General features: G+C 41.3%; 1 protein-coding gene across 1 annotated transcript in view; it reads left to right on the plus strand.

Annotated features, from left to right (window-relative positions):
• The first annotated feature begins 1,456 nt into the window (after positions 1 to 1,456).
• CFAP58 (cilia and flagella associated protein 58) overlaps positions 1,457 to 22,141 on the plus strand; it is a 144,924-nt gene continuing 124,239 nt past the window's right edge. Inside the window, exons 1-5 of the mRNA XM_054983438.1 lie at positions 1,457 to 1,554; positions 9,789 to 10,070; positions 14,007 to 14,155; positions 17,858 to 18,014; positions 19,423 to 19,617. Of these exons, the coding sequence (XP_054839413.1) occupies positions 1,546 to 1,554; positions 9,789 to 10,070; positions 14,007 to 14,155; positions 17,858 to 18,014; positions 19,423 to 19,617 (792 nt within the window). The 5' untranslated portion in view covers positions 1,457 to 1,545. The remainder of the gene's footprint in view (positions 1,555 to 9,788; positions 10,071 to 14,006; positions 14,156 to 17,857; positions 18,015 to 19,422; positions 19,618 to 22,141) is intronic.

The raw sequence follows: 22,141 nt of genomic DNA on the forward strand, positions 1-22,141 counted from the left end.
ATAGGGTAAATAAACACAATTTTACAAAGACAGAGCATTAGTAAGAATCCAATACAGAGTTGAAGAAATGCTGAAACAGAACATAAACAATTCTAGGGCTGACATTAGACCACATGAAGCACAAGTAGCTCATAGGAGCACATATTTAAGACAACAGGTAGTACGTAAGGCAACATAGTGGTGAAATCTATGGTCCTTATTAGCGAAGCATCTGAGAGCCCCTCCCTACAATACAAAAGCCTTTTTGAATAATTTGGTTTTGCGTTGTTTGCAGAAAGCTAGGAGAGTAGGGGCTCTCCTAACCTCCTCAGACAAGCTATTCCACAGGGTAGGGGCCACCACAGAGAAACCCATGCAGTTGATTTCGCTCATGTGCAGGGTGTCACCTGCAGGAGACCCTGTTCAGATGAGCGAACCTGCCGTGGAGGTACATAGGGAGGGAAGCAGTCCCTTAGGTATGCCAGATCAAGGCCACGAAGACTTTGTATGTGATAACCAATACCTTGAACTGAGCATGGTAGCTGATAGGTAGCCAATGGAGTGACTGCAGATTGGGAGTGATGTTCGTGCTCCTGCTTGCTCCTGATAGCAGTTGCACTGCAGCGTTTTACACCAATTGGAGTCTCTTAGTTAATTTGGGAGACCTATGTATTACAATAATCTAGTCTTGATGTTACTAAAGCATGGATCCAGATGGCCAGGTTGGCCATGTTGAGGTAAGAAGCCATCTTCCAGGCTACGGTGCACTTGTAAAAGGCGTTTTTTGCAGCTGCCTTAACTTGTTCTAGTAGTAGCACTGGATCCAATATAACTCCTAGGCTTTTTAACTGCATCTGCAACGGTCAGACGAACTCCATTGAAAGTGAGGAGTACAATGCCCTTCAAGGTCTCTGCCTTCCCAACAAGCATCACTTCTGTCTTGTCTGGGTTCCATTTCAGTTTGTTTTTAGCCATTTCACTACAGCTGTCAGGCAGCGATCCAAGATTTCTATTGCATCCTGAAGAGACCTGGATAGCAAGCTACAGAGTTGGGTGTCATCTGCATATTGGTGACATCCAACTCCAAAGCTGCGATTTGAGTTACAGCTGTCTTGTTTAGCTTTAACAAATGAAGCACTTACAGCAGTTTCAAAGAACTCTGGGCGCTTTGCAGGGTTTAATCACGGCCCTTTCCTAGATACCATGTCCCTGCGTTTGTCAGGGCAAGGGAAAGCCTTTGGGGAGCAGCTGCCAGGCGGGAGGGTAGAGCAGTGGGACATAACCTAGCAACGCTGTCCCATAAGGCAGCTTTATTTGTTCGTGCTTCTGCGTCGCCCGACTTAAGAAAGACCCCTTGTGTTGCGGCGCGTCCTTCCTCGCTCCCCGCCTGCCGCTAGAATGCGGGATTGGAAGGGCAGGTGGTTGCTAGGCAGCGAGAGAGGCCGCCGTGTACACAGCGGCGGAATCTCGCCCGGAGGCAAAACCCTTTCCCGCCCCCTGCCGCGGGGTTCTCCTTCACCTCCCCCGTACGCCAGGGGCTCTGCGACCCCCTCGTCCTCCGCAAAAATGTCTGAGGTGAGCGCCCCACACCGTCCCGGCTGACAATGCAACTCCCGCTATTTCTTTCCCCGAAGAAGCTCCCCTTCAGCGTAGTCTTCCGGGTTCCCTGTATCTGTGGCCTCGGCCGAACAGTATTGGCTTGTCTCCCGCCTCAGTACAGGGGGTTAATTCGAAGCCAGGATTAGTGGGCCAGCCTCTCAGCATTGCCACTTTCTCCTTACCAGTTCGGGGCGGGGGGGGGGGGGGGTAGAATGGCATTAATTTGTCCATTCTCACTCAGCTCGAATGCAGCCTCAACTTTTTGAAGTAATCCTAAGAAGAGTTACACCAGTCTAAGGCCACTGAAATCAATAGGCTTACACTGGAGTAACGCTTTTTAGGATTGTACTGTAAGAGTGGTGAAATCGTAAGAATGCTTTCCTGAGATAATGTCCGTCGAATAAAATGAAACGTACTTGCAAGTAGATCTTCAGACTGCTTCTTTTAAGTGACCTATACCGGCCGGGTTTTGTGTTTATAATTCTTTTATTTTATAAATTTTAACTGGGGGAGGGGGATTTCTTTCTCAGCTCCTTGAGCAACCTTGCCACACATTTATATTGTGTGTGTATAGTAAAAATAATTTTAGTATTAATTACCTTTAATAATGTTCTTGCATATGCGCAAAGAGATTAAGGGTTGGCAAAAAGATGGAGTGGGTTAGTAAGCTACTCCATCGATGATGGTAACTGTGCTTATATACTGCTGTTCTAGACAGAGCAGTGCCCCACACAGAGCAGTGAACAAAGTCAGTGTTATTATTATCCCCACAATACAGCTGGGGCTGAGCAGTGTGGCTTACCCAATGTCACCTGCTGAGCTCATGGCAGTAGTGGGATTCTGCTCAGCCTTTTAACCACCATGCTACAACATACTGAGTATAGAAACAGGTGAACTTTATTCTGTATTACCAGATTCAGAATAAATACATGTATATTTGTAATTTAAATATTATTATGCTGCCTCCCTCAACTCTTTTTCTGTCTTTTCCCCTTTCTTAGACCATCTTTCTGACCTACCTATTAGGCAACTATTTGTCTTATAATTTGATCCTTTTTATTTTGCAAGTGTGCCTTAACTTTTACCCTCCCACTGCCTCACAGCTGTTTTATTTTTCTCTTATCTGTCACCTGTTTTGCTTCTCATTCCATTCCTTCCCCATCTTTCTTTTAGCCATGTTCACAAGTTACATTGAACGCATGTACATCCTACATATATTTGCATACATCTAAGAAAGAGGCAATGTACAGTCTCTTTACAAATGAAACCAGGACTAGTACCTAAATAAATGTGTGCTTTCAATCATGGGTTCAGCTGTACTAATATTGAATATAACAGAATTACTCAGTGCACATATAAAGAAAAAATAAAGAGTACACTGTACATGGGCTATACTTGTGTTCACTGTGAATTGTGAAAAATACTACTGTTTCAAATCTCTTCTCACAATTCCTTCAATTCCTACATCAGTGATTTTAAGCCTATTTTGCCTGTTTCCCATCATGCATTTCCCCATAAACTTGTCCAGAGAACTGTCACCCACTGATGGTGTTGCACTGTAGCACTGACTGAGAAGTGTGGAACAAAAAGAGACATGAAATAGTGGGAAAGATTTGCACTCCAGTACTTTTATTAGTAGTGCAACTTGTACTGATCATATTATTCCCATTCTAGCAGAGGTCAACATTTTATCAGATCCACATGTGGCTTGAGGATGTCAGGCATACTGACATCATACCAGACTTGTAAAATGCTCAACCCGGAAGCATCTTGGTCACCACTCTTGCTATACCTTTTATTTTTTTGTTCATTTCCCCCATCCTTAGCTTATCCCCCTATTTTGTAATCTCTTGACCTTTTTTTTCTGTTTTTCCCATTATCACTGTCTCCTCCACCACCCCTTTTGCTACTTGTTTCTCCTCCTGAAATTCTTCTTTCTACTCTATTCTATAACCTATTATTCCCATCCCCTTGACTCCTTTTTTTTCTACCAATATATTCAGTCTTCCACCCCCCACCCACCCTCAGTTTTCTCTATCTCTCTGGGTTTTTTTATCCCCATCTCACCAACTATTTAGTTCTGCTGCATATGGGGTGTATGCTCTGTCTATTGGAATTTCTTTCAGAGCACCCATTTTCTTTGTGACTTCTAATGCAGTTTTTCCCTCCATAACATGCTGCAAACAGTCCTTCTGGCCCTTCATCTAGTGGTTGCCTTTCCCCTTAGCTTTGTCCTTTATTAATTGAAATGTTCTCAGCCTGTGTTTCTTGATATTCAGGGCAAACCTGGGGACAATAAACCAAGCTTTTATGGCTTGAGTAACTGAGTCTGGCATGAACTCAAAATGGTAGAATAAAGTAGAGGCAGCTTCACTACTCTCCTTAGCCCACAAAACATCTTTACTTCAGTATAATTTCACCCATATTTTTCTGTCAGCAGGTTGTTTATCATGTGTAGAGAGCAGCATTAAATTTTAAGCCATTATGAATATAAATGGTTTTGTTGTAAGGTATTGTATTGTTGGTTGTAGACTTGGTGGTGGTGAAATTGTATAGGAGTGATATATTGACCTATATTTGGAAAGATATTATTTGAAAGAATAACACAATCAATTTGTTAAGAACGCAGAGGAAAATAGGATGATTAGTGGTCAGGAATGGAAGCCTTTATTAAGCATACATTTTATTGTAGGCCAGTCTAATTTTTGAGAAAGCAAACTACTGTGTTGGTAGACAAGACTAATGTAATCCCCCCTCCCCAGCTTCAGCAGGGCTTTTGATCTAATTCCATACAATAGCCTAACAGAACATAGAGAAGGGGCAGAGTAGGAGCAGTGGCTTTAAATTATAAGAGGATGGATTTAGCTACCCAATATGGAAAAGGTTTTCAGCTTTAAAATTCCTTTGTGGGATATTTTAGAATTCTTTACACATCCTGAAATAGACTATCCATCTGATATGCTGGGCCTACATTCCCAAAGAGAGAAAACTTAATCAGAAATTGTTCATGGATCAAATTGCATTATGTAACTGGTTGAGCATCAAGGGCCATTTGCGATGAATTATAGAACTGGTTTGCATATATTTTCGCTATAGCAATTAAGTATTGCATAGATTTACATGTATGCGGTAGATACTGCTACACAGCAAATGTGTGCGTTGTGGCAGCTCAGAACCTTAGTTTAGATTTTAAGCAGTGAAAGCATTTGCTCATAGGTAGCTAATGGAATATAGTCCATTATGTAGTCTAGAAACCATCCAGTGAAAATAAGCTCCATAGAACTATGGTACCTTCTGGTTTCTGAGCTTGTGAATACAAACTGTCATTATTTTGTTATTCTGTATGAAAATCTCTGAAAAAAGAGTCAGAGGGGCTGACTGTTGTCTAGCTGGGTCTAAACCTGTGTGGGAAGTGCAGTGGCTAAATGGTTAAGGCAAACATAGCGCAGTCCCAGCCATGCTTCAGGTTGCCTATTTGATTTGTCAGGATTTGATCAACAGACTGTGCAAATTTTCTCAAATATTTTAAACATTAATTTAATTGGAACAACAAAAAGATAATTTGATTATCAACAGTTTTCATACTTATACTAATTACTAAAAACTTAACTGTTACTGTAAAACAATGGGTTGGATCCAAACAAATATTTCTGTGTGTGCAACTTCTGCTTGTGAAGTGTAATTTTTCTGCATCCTGCAGCAACCTGAAATGCCCCTGAAATCCTGTTCCTGGGGCATGGTGTTTTGGAGGGCATTTTTTGTCTGCTCTGAAAGATAGAGATGGAAAATATTGATCTGGATTCAAGCCAATGACATTTTTAAAAAATATAATGACTTTATCACATGATTGTTAATGTTAGGTACATTTTCTTTAAACAGGAATTATTCATTTCTCTCTGTTTTTTATCACGGGATACCAGGATTAGCATACAATTTCAATTTTTTCAAAAATTAAAACAGAAATAAAGTAAAATAGCAGCAGCTATTAATGTAAAAAACACCAGTGGCATTAGATCAGTCCTTCCAGTTTGGAAATGCCACAGATACAGTAGGCAGTAGAGATGGGCACCATGATGTTCGTTGTTCGTTGCCATCCACGAACAGGGACTCATGAACAACCACGAACATGGCCCTGTTCACGAACATGTTTGTGGTTGGCTGTTCATGTGGGCCAGCAGGCTCTCCTCCAGCCATCATCCAAGTTTGGTCAAGATCCCTACTGCCCCACTCCCAGAAACTTGACCTGAGCAGGCAGCAGGAAAGATACGAATAATAAATAATAGTTTGGCCCAGAGCCTGGCAGCAGCCCTGGAACTTGAAGGGGTAGATCCCTATCCCACCACACACAAAGAAAATTCAAGCTCCAATGCACTCTCTCTATCAAAATGCCAACAGCAACTGTCTCTCCCTCTCCACTGTTTGCAAACTAAGGCAGAGCTGGAAGTCCCCCTCCCCCCTGCTCTTTGTTCCCTTGTAACCAGGGCTTTTTTCTGGGAAAAGAGGTGGTGGAACTCAGTGGGTTGCCCTTGGTGAAAATGGTCACATGGCTGGTGGCCCCGCCCCCTGATCTCCAGACAGAGGGGAGTTTAGATTGCCCTCCGCCGGTGCGGAGGGCAATCTAAACTCCCCTCTGTCTGGAGATCAGGGGCGGGGCCACCAGCCATGTGACCATTTTCAAGAGGTTCCGGAACTCTGTTCCACCGCATTCCAGCTGAAAAAAAGCCCTGCTTGTAAAAAATTTGGAGCTCCACACTTGAAAGGAAGACCTGCCTATCAAGCTAAATTGGACTTAGATTGGGGTTTCTAGGGCAACAGCAGGAGTTCAGACAGAGTTCAGACAATCCCTTCCTAAGTTGCCAAGGGAATTGATTGCAGGTGCCAGACTGTCTGGCTTGACGAACAGCAACGAAAGAGGCTTGCAACAATCACGTGTTTGTTTAGAATGGGGCCTCACGAACAGCTTGTTCGTGAACAGCAGATTAAGCTGTTCATCGCTTTTTTAAATTCATATTGCTGTTCGTGCTCATCTCTAGTAGTCAGCCAACAGGAGAAGCTTTGCTGCTAAGTCTACTCATGAGTGCTGAAGGATTAAGTAGGTAACTCCTGCTATTGTTAATACAGTAAATGGCATCACAATGAAGTAAATGAGGGAGCGAGGGAGAAGCTGTCATCATAACAGCATTTTTTATTTCATGAAATATTTTACAATATTTGATCATAGTTAAATAGCACGTAGTCAGCTGATGATGTTTGACTTGTCAGTTGATCAGTGTGCCAACCGTAGTCATGTTTTCAAAACTAAGGCTCTTTCTGCATGGTCATTTTACAACATTTTGTATCCCATTCTGCTTCTCATGTTCTCCAGAGTTCCACACATGCAAGGGAATCATGGGACACCAATACGACATTTGTCCCTCTTTCCCTCATTTTTCCCTGCGTACATTTCACAATTTATTTTAAAAGCCACTGTTTAGTCAATGCTGCAGTGTGTTATGTCTGTGTGAAACATCATACTCCAGTTCTGCTTCTTGTCACTCTCTCCTTTCCCCCAGGAGCTGATTGGTCAGTTCACTGGTAACCACACCCACCGTCCTCAGCTCCATGAACTTTTTTCTGGTTTTTTTCCCTTTTTTGAAAGGGCAGTAATGCTATAACGTTACTGCACTTATATTACTTCTAATTTGTAAATTATAAATTTTAAAAACTCCACCAAAATCTTGGCTAGCACATAAGGAAGTTTACAGAGAAGAATGGTAGACTGCATTCTCCTCTCTCAAACAGCTGTGGAAACCGCTTTCTCCCTCTTCCTATTCCTTCTAATTTCTAAATTCTTTATCTAAAAAGCTCATCTTGGCTGGCACACAGGAATGTTTTCAGAGAAGGATTATACTGCTGTATCCAAATCGCTTCCTCGCTCCCCTCCTCTCCACTTGCATCTTATTTTTTTCCTCTTTGGCATTAGGAGAAGCCTGAAACAAGCCCAAAGCAAATGAGCATCCTCGCCCCACCTTTTTTTAATTAGGAGAGAGTTGCAAAGCTGTGAGACACTCCTGCTGTCTACCCTTTTAAGCACAATGTGCATCAGTTTACAACTGGGGCTCATGTTTGAAAATAAAAAAATTGGTGGGCACGAGATTGCCCATTCAATGAATACAAGGACAGGGAGAAGGGGGTGGTGGTAAACAAAATGGGCTCCAACATTGCAACATACGCATGCTCTGAAATTTAAAAAAATGATGTCAGCTCAGCCCCCACAAAAGGCTGCTTGAAACAGACACTTCTCAACACGTCTGGAATAAGAAAGCAGATGCCAAATCGCCTTGAAGTCGTGTCGTGCAGAATGCTAGGAGGTCAAGCTGATTCAGCGCTGATTGACATGAATACTCAGTATTGTTGGCTTAAAGTGTGTTGTGCAGAATGGGTCTAAGTGTAATTGATTACATTGGGATTTTTCCCCAAATAAGTGTGAATGCAATTTCAACCTTTATTATATCCTAAATATAGCATGAATGTAACATCAGTAGATTATCTCTAGTCCACCTTGTTGAAATTGGGTATGCGAACTATTAGGCTGTCAACATACTGATTACATCACATCATGGATACTCCATAGGCTTGTGAAATAAAGGAACTTTACAGGTCTGTGGTGAACTTAATTTAACCTTCTGTTATTTGTTAAATGAGTAAGGTTAAGATATGGATAAACTTGCATTTACTTCCCAGACAAACCGGTGTGAAGAATTTAAGATCAAATTTACCAGCTCAGACTACTGATTCACCAACTCAAGTTTAGCATCTTGGTATTTTAGAGAAAGTGTACAGAAGTATAGAACAAAAGTGGAGTATTCCAGACTTGTCAAAGTTGTCATGCATCCGTTTTGGCTCCTTCATTTTTTAAATTTTGTAAAGACTAGCCTGATGAAGAATTTTGAAGAGCTCAAAAGCTTGCGCAGTGTTCTGTGTCATTGTGGCTGGCTCAAATAAAAGGTATTATATGGTTTTTTTTCTTGTTCTGGATTTTGTGTGGGCCAGTACAGCTGTTTACAACTTTTGTCAAACATATGTCAGCCAGACATGCGTTATGTCTTGCCAAGTCATTGGTCTTCCTGGAAGTGCAAAATTAGCAGTGTTTTTTTTTTTTATATATATAATTTTTTATTTTCAATATCTAACATACAACTACTACATACATACATACCCTACAGAACAGTAACTACAAAAGACTACAATAACACAAGGGATAGGAAAGAGGAGAGAAAAAAGAGAGAGGGAGGGAGGGGTGGAAAAAAGGGGAAGGTACCCTACAAACACTAAACACTAAACACTACATTTCTGTTTTCCCTTCATACTGCCATTATTCAAAAGTTAAAGCTTTATATTATATTGATGGAGTGGTTGACCTTACTAAATGCAAATTACAATTTAATTTCAAGTTAAATTTTTCTTCCCCTCCTGGGTCCCGGACGGAGTTCTCTCTGCGCAACTGCAGCCGCAGTGCTCGTTTCCTCCCCCTCCCCCTCAGACTTCTCCTTTTCGTCTTGCTTGGTGCACTGGAATTCTGGGTTCCTGTCCTCAAAATCCCTTAGTTGATCTTCTGATAATATCTTAAAGGCTTGATCTTTATGGGTGAACCAGATTCCTTCCGGAAATAACCATTTGTACTTTATTCCACGTTCTCTCAGAAGAGCTGCGAACTTTTTATACTTAAAACGTCTTTTCCGGACTAGAAATGGGACGTCTTTCAATATCTTAATTTTGTTGCCCAAGAAGTCCAAATCCGCATTGTATGAATTATATAGGATAGTGTCCCGGATCCTCTTAGAGCAAAATTAGCAGTGTTGATAGGTCTGTAGTATATCCTTAAGGATAGCCAGATATTTAATTAAGTAAAAACATAATTTACTTTGCAGCTTCAGGAATTATATAAACAAAGGTGATGAACTTTGGTGGTATAAACTCATTGAAATACTTGATAACTGGACATTTTGCTTAACAGTAGGACTTTATGGATGGGTTGAACTGATATTCAAAGAAGTAATTCTTTAAAAGGGAATTGTATTTAAAATAGAATGGAATAGAATTGCCATAATCACTGGCATTTTCATGAAAGAAGTTTACTTGGAGCTACTATGCCTATATTTTGATATATGTAATTATCTTTATCAATACGCCTTTGGTGACTGATATATTCTTCCCTTCCTTTCATCCAGGAAAGGTATGACAAGCCTGCAATAGAAGAAAATGTCTTTGAAGCCTTGGAAAAAGACTTCCAAGAAGTCGTCAATGAGCTTACAGGAGATCAAAGCTTGGAAAAATTTCGTGTGGAATATGAGAAGCTCCATGCGGTTATGAAAAAGTCCTATGAAAATGAAAAGCGTCTCATGGCAAAATGCAGAGAATTGAACGCAGAGATTGTGGTGAATTCAGCTAAAGTGGCTACTGCCCTGAAGCTCTCTCAGGATGATCAGACAACAATAGCATCATTGAAAAGGGTAAATGGACATGACATAATCAGTACATTACTGAAGACCTAGTAATAGACCGAGAAGATGTTTGCAAGATATCGTATTATCATGGTAATTTTACAGGGATTTTGTTTAACTAGTCCACACATATTTACACTGTACATTAGCATAGAGAAAGTAATGCTTACTGTAGGATAGTGGTTTTCATTGCACAGGCAGACCCTGAAGGGGAGGTGTGAAGGACAGGATTCTGAGGAAGATGGAACTTTGTTATTAAGTTAGGACAGCCATCAAGTAGACTAACAGTGAAATCCTAAACAGAGTTACTCCCATCTAAGCCCATTGAAATCAAAGTGGAGTAACTCTACTTAGAATTTCATTGTAAGTTCAGATATGGAATCCAAGAGAGAAACATTGCTTTAAGGCATTATAAAAACTTTCCAAGTATTTTAATATGACAGGGTACAATTTGCATAGTACTTCAGTATTTTTAAATCTTAGGGGTTATGCAGCTGCTTTCACCAATCCCCCGCTTCTGTTCACAAGCCATAACAGCCATTCATTTTCCCTCAAAGGCAGCTATAGCTCCTTCAAGGGCATCCCTGTTCCTTCAGAAGCGCCTCTTCCAATGGCATGTGTGTGCGGGCATCAAGGATACTGATTTCTGAGGGAGCTGCAATTGCTGAAAAGATGTCTTTCAGAGGCACAAACTAAGAATTCCAGAGAGACCTGTGTTAGTCTTTTTTGGCAAAAATGAACAGAAATCTTCTAGCACTTTACAAACTAACAAAAGTTTATTCTTGCATTTCATGGTTCGAGTCCAGAAAAGCTAATACTAAAATGAAATGTTAATCTTTAAAATGCTACAAGACTCTTGTTTATAGGAGAAGAGTTCCTTATGTGGGACAGATGTAGGTCAGTGATGTGGGGCACACTTCCATTCACACTAATGCTGGATCTTGCACGGCCACACTTACTCATATTGATTTCAGGGGACAATAGATGGGGAGGTTTGGAAATGCTAGTTGATGGGGAAATCACATTGTCTCAGCAGCAGCATATAGTTATTTGAATCATAGTAAAGTAGAATTTTACCACACCTGACTGCCACATTACACCAGATACACCAGGAGAGTTTCTAAAGAGGACAAGGGAAGGGCCTGTATGTGTGAATGGTAAGTAGGTCTGGCAGGATCTGTGTGAGTTGGTCCCAGAAAGTCTGAACAAACTATCCTTGATACTAACTTTAAGTGCTTTAGAAGAATAAATCAGGACACGAAGCCTGAGATCAAACAATCACAACAGCTCCAACCCATCATAATAAGTAGGGTTGCATGTTTGTTACAGCACATAATAGTTTAGTTAGAATATTAGGATCTGCTTACTCTGTGATATATAAAGTAGATATTTGATGATTAATCATAAAAAGAGAAAAATAGCATTGTAGCATGGAACTCACAGCTGAACCCAAGAACTGATGAAAGACAAGCCTCCATTGCACTGATATTCATGATTGTGACTCAGATTTAACTTCATTCCCATTGCAAGTACAACTGTAGCTATTGACTCTCCTATAGACATGGTTTTTGCATGACAGAATTGTTCTTCATTAAAAAAATATTTATGACCTACTAGAGGCTGGGAGAGCTTAGATCCTCAATGCTTGCCTCAGTTGGTGCTTTCTTTTTTTGAAATTTTGGTATTTCAGAGACAAGTGAGCTCTTTATTTAAGATACTTCTATGCTATCTCTTGGACTCTTCCAGCAAGAAATATTAAGGCAAGATAGTCACGGTTACAGTCATTAGTGAAGACAAGTGGAGAACATACAAGACTCATGGAGGGAATCACATACTTCCTCCCCTTCCCACCCACCTGCCTGATTGCAGCACCTGTTCCCCAGCACTGTTAACAGCTCTAGTTCCTTCTCCTCCTTCCACCCGCCTGCCTGTTTACCTGCAGCCTGTTTGGTAGTGGTGGCTCCTGCTGATCTTGCCTGCCCTCCCCCTTCCTGCCCACTTGTTCACTTGCCTTTAGCACCTGTTCTCCAATGGTGGCAGCTGCCAGTCCTTCTTGCTTTTCCTCCTCCTCTTCCTCCCTGCCCACCTTCTTGCCTGAAGAACCTGTTCTCTGGAGGCAGTGGTAGCTCCCACTCACCTCTGCTTTCCTCCTGCCCTCCTTGCTTGCCTGAAGCACCTGTTCTCATCTACTGCTGGCTCCTGCTCCTTGTCCCCCATTTTTCCTAGGACTTCTCTAGAAATTTTCTAAATGATGTCAATTTATCTAACCAGTTTAGCATTTAGAGAAAGTGGGTTGGGTGAATTCATACATAGTTCAGCATGTGATGAAGCAGTTGAGTGATTGTTTCACAACATGCATGTACCCAAGTCTCCAGTAAAGTCAGATTTACTGTGCTACCATAAAGGCACTGAAAGTGAGGAGAGATTGAGTAAAAAATGTGTTTTTTAAAAGAAGCTACGTACGTGATAAAATAATCACCACAGTTGCATATAACTAGTCATTTAATCCATGAGGTTACCATGGCTATTTAAATGCCTAATTTTTGTTGTAATTATCTAACAGGTTTTGCATTCTCTTCTGCTTTGTGTCTCCAATGTGTCACAAGTGTACTGTTCTTAAATAAGGTGACTGTTTTAATAATACTTTGTCCTTTTATCCTGATTCAGGAAGAAGCTACCTTGTTCATCTGTTTGAAATAAAACAAACATCAACAGGACACTTAAATAACATTGTGCATAGTTGTACTGTAGCCAAAGTCATTGACAAAATCCTATTTAAGCAAAAGCCCATCCATCTATTAATATATTGTCCTTCATCTGAGTGTATAGTTCCCATTGACTGTGTCAATGAGAGGGAGCAGTATGCACTGGAGCTGAGGAATCATTATGTACCAAAATATTCCGGTGATGCCACTGGGATGCCTTTGACAATATGGATCAAAATAAAGTTGTGAACCTGAGGCTAAACTAATTGGGCAACTTTTAAGGTCAATGAAAATTCTCACACTGAATTTACTGAAACCTCCTTAGGGCTGCCATATTGTAAAAGATAAGGGAATCTGTGCTGTTGTAGTAATCTTGTTATGGAGCTGCAATGTTTAGAAATAAGGAACTTTCATTAAATTCTGTGAGATTGTAATGCCATGGAATAGGAAGTATTCTCTTGGACTTGGAGGGATGCAAACAGAAGTAAGGCTTGGGAGCCAACAATAACCATAACATGTTAAGTGCTTCTCTGAATATGGAGGTAGAACAATTAAAGCTGCTATTCATAAATGTGTTATCAGTGCACAAAGTAATAAAGCGAAGGCTCAATTTTCACATTAATTTTTGATATGAAGTCTCTATAGTGAACTTTTTTCCTGAATGAGCTTCCATTCCAGATGCGAGGTTTACTACATCCTGGAGAATAATAGAAATTTAAGAGTTTTCCAGGATGTGATAAATCAGATCTCATTCTCATGTGTGGCCACACACAGAAATAAAATTCACCACTGCAGAGTTGTAGGTAGAGAATCTCATGAAAACCGAGTAAAAGCTTGCAGTTCATTCAAATTAATATTTTGTAGGGAGAGCTACACACATATTTTAAAAGACAGTGGGATGCTAAAAATATTTTTTTCATTAACATCTGAAGATTGGTGGTAATTATGAGAGCATTTTAAACAAAGAGTAATTCCATCAAGTTTTAACCAAGATTTTATGTAACTGAAAATAAAAGTCTTTGAACTGTAAAATATTATAAATAATTTTTCCAACTTCTAGATATGAATTGGTTGTCTCACAGAACATTCACTGGCCACATAGAACTGGCCACTGGGTTAGAACATTGTTAGAAATTGGAGCATGAAAGAAATGGGAAACTTTCATTCATTCCATTTGTACAAAATACATTGTTCATTTTAAAATCAAGTATCACAGGATTTCCCCCCTCGACATTTTTAGGAGATTGAAAAGGCCTGGAAAATGGTAGATGCAGCCTATGAGAAGGAGCAGAAAGCAAAAGACACTATTTTGTCTCTTAAAGAAGAAATCTTGAACTTGACTAAATTGGTGGAACAAGGATCTGGATTATCATTAGGCCAAGAACACAAGTGAGTTGAAACTGAAGTGGCGGAGTGGATGTTACGGTTGAGGTATTCTCACTGATAGTATGCTTACTAAAAAAGGATGTAAATAATCACTAACAAAATCTGCACATAAATTTGAAATTTATCTGTGAAAGCTGTGTGTTTGCACCCTGAGAGTTTGTGTTTATCTCTAATATTTGTTACATACCTAAAGCACTGTTTCAATATTAATATGTTTATTGCTGAATATCCACATCAGTAAACAAATACGTTCAGTAAAAGCCAGGTCACTTTGACTATTTGCAACAATATATTTTGCATAGGCTTGAACTTTATGTAAATAACCAAGAGGGGGAAACTATGCCTGGTTCAGGTTCTTTTTGGACCCTTATGATAGACTACAAGAGTATGTGGAACCAATGCTATTTTAATCCAAAAGCTTATACTGGATAAATTTATATGTTGCCTCTGCATTTTATCTCTTCCCTTTATTCTTTTTCATTGTCCTCTCCCATCTGTGTTTTCATTCTGTGTGACCATTTGCTTTGTTTTGTTCTGTTAAGCTTGTAACAGTATAAAAACAAATAAAAGTCACAATATGTGGGTTTGCAATATTATGTTCCAGGTAGGGATACTACACATTGAGTAATCAAAGTCTTGATTTTGAATATGTATATCACACAATTACTTAGTTCTCATTGACACAGTAAACCTGCTTGGGTGGTGTACTACAGCCTGTAGCTCATAAAATTCAGGCAGACTATTCCTAGTTGAATTTCTTATCCCTCCAAAACAAGCTGATCACAAATAGAAATCTGGAATTTTAGGGAGAAACAAGGCTTGGATCCTTTTTACATACATGCTAGGATTATTTTTATGTGGAAGGTTTTATTTTAATACTAATTTCATTTACATTTACTTCATTTATAATTCATCTTTTCCTCCAGTGTGACCCAAAGTATCTTGCATCGTTCTTCTCTCCTCCATTTTATTATCAATACAGCCTTGTGAGGTGGAGTGTGTGACTGGCCCAAGGTTACCCCTCAAGCTTCCGTGGCACAGTGGGGATTTGAGCCAGATCCCTGTGCATCTCTCTAACCTCTACACTATGCTGGCTCTGTATAAAAGAGCATCGAATCATGTGAGTTCCGTAGAAACATAAAGGGATACCATGGGTTATGTAGTCCAACCCCATGCACAGTGCAAGAAATTCACAGCTACCTTGTCCCTTATCCACCCCCCCTCCCCAGTCACCCCTGTTCTATGCCCAGAGAAAGGCAAAAAAACTCAGGACCCCAGCCAATCTGGCCTGGAGGAAAATTTCTTCCTGACCGCAAAGTGGCGATCAGCATTACTCTGGGCATATAAGAAAGAGCCACAAGAGCCTAGCACTGGCTGATCCCTTCATGCCATCCCTCTTCTGATCTGCATAGATTCATATTGAGTTATAGAATCATCATTGCTGTCAGGTGCTCATCTGGCCTTAAATACCTTCAAGGAAGGAATATCACCTCCTGAAGAAACTATTCTTCCTAATGTTTAGCTGAATTTTTTCCCCTAATGTTTAGCTGAAAACTTTTTTTGCTTTAATTTGAACCTGCTGGTTTTGGTCTGACCCTCTGTGGCAACAGAAAACAACTTTGCTCCATCCTCTATGCAGCAGCCCTTCAAATACCATATCACTTCTCAGTCACCTCCTCTCCAAGCTAAACATATGCAGCTCTTTCAACTTTTCATTATAGGACTTTGTCTCCAGACTCCTCACCATCTTTGTTGCCCTCCTTTGGACATGTTCCAGCATCCTTCTTAAACTATGGTGCCCAAAAGTGAACACAGTACTCCAAGTGAGGTCCAACCAGAGCAGAATAAAGTGATACTGTCACTTCATGTGATCTGGACATACTTCTGTTGATACAGCCTAAAATGGCATTTGCGTTTTTAGCTACTGCATCATACTGCTGACTCATGTTCAGATCTAATAAGACTCCTAGATCTGTATCACGTGCTAGTGCCGAGACAAGTTTTCCCCATCCTATAATTATGCCTTTGATTTTCCCGACCTAAATACAGAACTTTACTTTCTGTTGAAATTTGTTAGTTCTAACCCAGTTTTCTAGCCTGTCAAGATCATCCTGAATCTTGATTCTGTCTTCTACAATACCCCTCCCAATTTAGTATCATCTTCAAATATAATATGAGCACTCCCTTTATTCCTTCATACAAGACATTTATAAAGGCGTTGAACAACACAGGGCCCAGGATAGAACCCTGAGACATTACTCTTGTCACTCCTCTCCAAGAGGATGAGGAACCATTTACAAGTACTCTTTGGGTACAATCTGTTAACCTGTTACAAACTCACCTAACAGCAATAGGCTCCAAGCTACATGTTACCAACTTGTCAACAAGAATGTCATGTGGAACCTTATCAGAAGCCTTACTGAAATAAAAATAAACTATGTCCACAATATTCCCCTGAGCCTGAAATACAGTCCAGTCACAGGTTTACCATTTCAGTGAGAATTAGACATACATAGCTGGGAGAGTTGAACCTTCCCACTTGCACATATAAGGTATGTTCTCATTGAGGTGATAAATATGTATCTGGGCAGATTGTGCATGAGGACTCACATAATTGAATGCTTCTGTATGAAAAAAATCCCACATAGAGAACTAATCAAACAAGCAATAACCAAAGGGTCTTGGCAGTCAATTGGAGGAACACAGTGGAAGGGTAAGTGAATGGGGAGGACTGAACAAAATGTTAGGCACTGTGAGGCATGTCAGAGCTAGGCAATTACCTGAGTTGGGCTGTTGGTCCATGCACTGCACCATCTAATTATCGATGGCACAGTACTATCTCAGGTGTGTCTGTAGGGTTGATCTTCTCCAGCCTTTGCTACTGCATCCAGGTTGCAGTGGGAGCTTGAAGTAGAGGCCTCACATTTGCTAAATCTGTATGGTTCTGTTGCATATAGACTCTCCATACAAGACTCTCCTCAGACTTAACTATTTTACTAGGCCTATATAGACACCAATCTCTTTGGTGCCTTCCATGAACAGGTAGTGTGGGACTTTGCTGGTATCCCAAATTGTTATTGAGTGGTGGCAAAGTTGCTGTGGATGCTATGGAATGGTTGTCAGTGTTTCGACATTAGCTCTAGTGATTACTGCTATTCTTTTGTTTAAATGGCATATAATAACACAATCTACTTGACTGTCACAATGATTTCAGTGGCAATGTGTACTTTCTCTGTATTATATCTTTTGTCTATACATTGTCCAAATCATGAATCATCATTTGTGTATTATATAATATCCTTATGTCACAGAGTAGCTAAACTGACCTATAACATGCAATGACTTGAATATACTACAGAAAAGAGTAGGAGGAATAAGCACTCAAACAACATGTATGTTGCAGGGCATGCCTGTTAGAGATGTGATGATAATTTTTTTTCCTAGGTGGGAATGATGGTTTTTAAATTTGAATAAAAACTGCTTGTCTATTATTTGTAATAATAGGAGCTTATATTCCTGTCACAAGGGAGGTGTTTTTAGTAACTGTAACAGAATTATAATTTAATTGACAACTTTTGTGGGCTTAATGGAAGGGGAGTTTAATGCCAAACATTTCTCTTCAAGCTGCTCTTCTTCACAAAGCACATTCGATTGAGAAAGCCAAGAACGATATGGCATAGCTGACTGGGATCTCTTTTCTTCCAGCATGAGGGAATTGCTCAGATTTAAGGAGGAAGTAACAAAGGAGCGAGACCAGCTTTTATCAGAGGTTGTAAAGTTACGAGAAAATGTAACAAATATGACAGACCAACAGACAGAAGCAGAAAGGACAAAAGTTGAGGCAGACTCCACCATTGCTCAGGTCTGTGCCACTACCTAGGTTACTGTCATCTTTGTTGAGAAGGCTTCTCCACCTTTGCAATTCACCTTTATTAACTGCCACCTGCTATTTCACTTCCCAAACCTTTTTCAGGCAGCTCAGCAAGAAGGCATCAGTGACAGGGCATCATCAGTGCCTTTCATCTCTTCCATTGATCTTTGACATACCTTGTTCAGAGCAGCTTGTGTGCCGTCTCTGGGCCCTTTTCTCTTTGTCAAATCTACTGACTCAGCCAGAGTGGTAATTCTGCTTTAGAGGATTATTCCTTTGTTTTAATTCAAGTTAATTGCCATTACAGTCTCTATAACTGTCTTTGACAATGGTGCCATGCTATGCAGGTGTGCACTTAATCATTCCTGTGTGCCACAGTTTTTAACGTTTGTTCTGTACTATCACTGTTGCTGAGCCAGAGGTATCCCTTGGTTTCTGACAGATACTGCATCCACATGGCTGTTTTGCCCTGCCTTTGCTTCTGAATTGATGAGGTGGATTTTTTTTTAGTGTCTACACATGGTCATCCCCTAAATGTTCATTTTCCAGATTTCCCCCTGCTCTGCTCTGATCTTTCCCAAATCTTCCCATACTGGCACAATTTTTCTGCTATCAGCCATTCACACAAGCCATTTTTCTCACTGTGCCACGGTCTATTGCACAAAGTACTCATTTTTCTGAATTCCCAGCCCTTTTCATTACAGAGGTAAGGGAAAACGTGCTGGCAGTTGTAGTTCAGGCTGTCTGGAAAGGAATGGGGAGGGAAAGCTGCTAGATGGCTAGAGCAGGACAGAAATCTCTGCTCAACTGATAGTATGAAAGCTGTGTTTCCAACAGCAATGAAAGTAGCATGAAGAATTGGATGGATGCAGTTTTAACTGTGCTTTAAGCAGGTTTTTTTCAACTCTTGTACAGTAAATTTACTTTTTCATATACAAGCTAAGTTCTGCAGACATTGCATTGAAGCTTTTGGTTTCGTCACAGAGTTTAATGATCCAGAGATTAGTTCTGGCTATCACTCATTACTTTGAACATTTTTATCCTGTCTTCTATTTACCCTTTCTCATTTGTTCTTTATTGTCAGGTTCTTTGCCTCTTTCTTCTATCTTGGAAACAGTGTACCTCTTTTTATTCACCTGGCCTCTTCTCCGTTAACTTTCCCATTCAATCAGAATTTCTTTAGCAAATTTTTTGCTGAGCCACAATAATCTCAACTTACATCTTCTTGTACGGATGCTTGAATGTTGCCTGTCACATCTCCATTTTCTGGAAGTCTTTTTCAGCTGTTATAAACTATCCAGTGTCACAGTTAGCAATCTATAAGTATATACTTTATACTTATACTTTATACTGAAATATGAACAAAACTTTGATATTTTCTCTTTTGTCACTGCTGCAGCTGAATCAGGAAATCCAGATGCGTCAGAATGAGGCTTCACGTGAGTCTCGAAAGAAAGACAAAATGGATAGGGAACTGAAACAGCTTCAACTTGACTTAGAGAACAAGACGGCTGAAATGAAGACAATGCAGCAGGGAATGAATAAAAACAAGGAGGAACTCCTGAAGCTTGAACAGCAACTCAAAGAGCAGAAGGTATTGGAGGGGGTTCTGTCAAACTAGAATAGCTCAAGAATAGTAACATACAAGATTGAGGTTGGGTTTAAGGATACAGTAGGAAGGCTCTTTTTTCCTATGTTCATAATAGAATAAAACGCTGGAGGAAACCACTGGCTTTCTCATGTAGACATTTTTGCTTTCAACACAATCTTTCTTTATTTGGTGCATTTTTACAAATCCCACCCTTTCCCCAAAGATTGTAGGGTGGTTCTTCACATTTTATCTTCACAACAACTCTGAATGGCTCAAGGTCACCCAGGTTGGATTCAGACATGGGTCTCCCTGGCTCTAGTCCAGCACTCTAACCACTACACAACACTGGCTTTCTGGAGAAAAGGCTGCTGCTGGCCCCTTTGCATGTTGAAGTCAACTTAGAATCCCTCCTAAATGTATGTGACAAGATACACACATTATGCTATGTGCATACCCTTGAACTTTATTTTAATGAAAACATAACTGCTGAGTATTGGTTTTTAGATTACTGTCTGAAGTACTTGAGGACTCTTCAAATTCAGGCTGGGACACACATTAATACAATAATTCACAGTAGATAAAGACTTCCCGTCTCTACCTTTACCTTTACCTTTCAACTGGTAGCCAATTGGCAGCACACATTGCTTGCTACACCAGCTACTCTGAGCAAGCAAGGAAACTCTGATCAGAATTGCTCCAGCTACAAATTTCCTCAAAAGCTGCATCTATGGAAGTTTATCTTCAGAGGAATGAAATGTGTCGCATTTGCCATCAGAGTAATATTACTTAAGATTTGAGGTTTCCTGGCTTGAGAAGGCTGTTTGGGTATCAGCAACGGTACATTCTTCTGAAACCCACCTCCAGGGCACAAATGGAAGTGAAGGAACCAAGAGTTGAAATCCCTGGATTTTGGGGGTGGGGCTGGTGGTTAGGCACCAACAAGAGAGCTGAGAAGCAGAGAAATGCAAATCAGGAATCAGAAGATGGGAAATATCAGATGAATACTGGAGGTATTGCTGGGGAATACTATGAGATTTTGTTTCCTATGAGGCCTTTTCCAGTGTTGCCTAGGAACAGCTACAAGAACATTACAAAGCAAGATTCTAGAGATGGAGCTACTCCCTACTAGGGCTGTGCACGGGCGGGGAGATTTGATATTCCTGCTTTGGGTTTACCCGAAGCGGGAAACTGATCCAGAAGACCCCCAGGTATTTGGGTTCCGGAAATCGCTCCGATATGTTCCGTGAAGATTTGGAGCATACTGAAACGAGGGGGGAAACTCCCCACCACCCTCCCTGGGGCAACCCCTCCAACCCCCACCCCCCGGGGGAGACCCCGCCAACCCCCACCCACTTACCTGGCGGCGGAAGGGTTATGAGCTCGGCGGCGGGCCACCTCCACTGCCATGGTGGCAGCAGCAGCACAAGGCTGCGCAGCCTGGAGCCAGCTGGCTCCTCTGCTGCTGCACCGCCCGAGCCTGCGGGGTGGTGGGAAAGGCCGGAGCCGCCTCCTCTGGCCCTTCCTGCCCCTCAAATGGCCACAGTGTGTCGGCACCATGGCGGCCATTTGAGGGGCAGGAAGGGCTTTCTCCGCCTCCTCCGGCCCTTCCTGCCACTCAAATGGCCACCGCGGCACTGGCACGCCGTGGTCATTTGAGGGGCAGGAAGGGCTGGAGGAGGCAGCTCCAGCCTTCCCCATCACCCCGCAGGCTCGGGTGGTGGTGCGGTGGCGATGGCAGCAGCTCAGTGGCAGAGGAGCTGGCCTGGAGCCACTGCAAGGTAGGTGGGGGGGAGGTGGGGGGGTTGCTGTTTAAAGGGCCCCGCCTCTGCTTGCAAGCAGCGGTGCAGCCCTTTAAACAAGCCCCGAAGCTTTCTGAAACATTTCCAAATGCTTCAGAAAGCTTTGCTTCGGTATTCCGAAGCGGGGCCAGCATGCTGGCCCTGTTTCGGGAATACCGAAGCTTTCCGAATTGGGTCCGCTTCAGGTTTTTTTACCCGAAGCGGATCCCAAAGCGCACAGCCCTACTCCCTAGTTTGCAAAATTCTTGAGTGGCCTCTTAGACAGAGTTTCTGGTTTGAACCTAGCAATTCCTTATTTGAGTCCTGTGACAGTTCCTGATATTTAAGTCTTCCCTATGTTTATTATATCAAGGACTATCTAGCTGAGGTCACAGCCCATACACAATGGGTGTGGGCCTGTAGTTGCACTGGTGGAATACCAAATGGTCCACTGCCTTTACACTGAATCATTTTGTGGGCGTGTGCCTGCAGTTCATGCACAAATAACTTGGAGAAGTTTGGCTTTACAGTCTGTTCACAGAACCATTTTCAGCCCATGGTAACTCTGGGAAGAAAGTCAGCTTGTACTGTACTGGTTGTTTTGCACAAATGTATGAACACCAGTACCACATTTGCGGTGGCAGACCAGTAGCAGATTCTGGCTGTATTCAGTCTGTGAGGCAGCAGCATGTGCATGATTGGCATGGCGTGGGCTGATACAACTTGAGTCAGCAAAAGCTTATTTGTTG

The sequence above is a fragment of the Eublepharis macularius genome, chromosome 6 (genome assembly GCF_028583425.1).
Source record: "Eublepharis macularius isolate TG4126 chromosome 6, MPM_Emac_v1.0, whole genome shotgun sequence".
Lineage (NCBI taxonomy): Eukaryota > Metazoa > Chordata > Lepidosauria > Squamata > Eublepharidae > Eublepharis > Eublepharis macularius.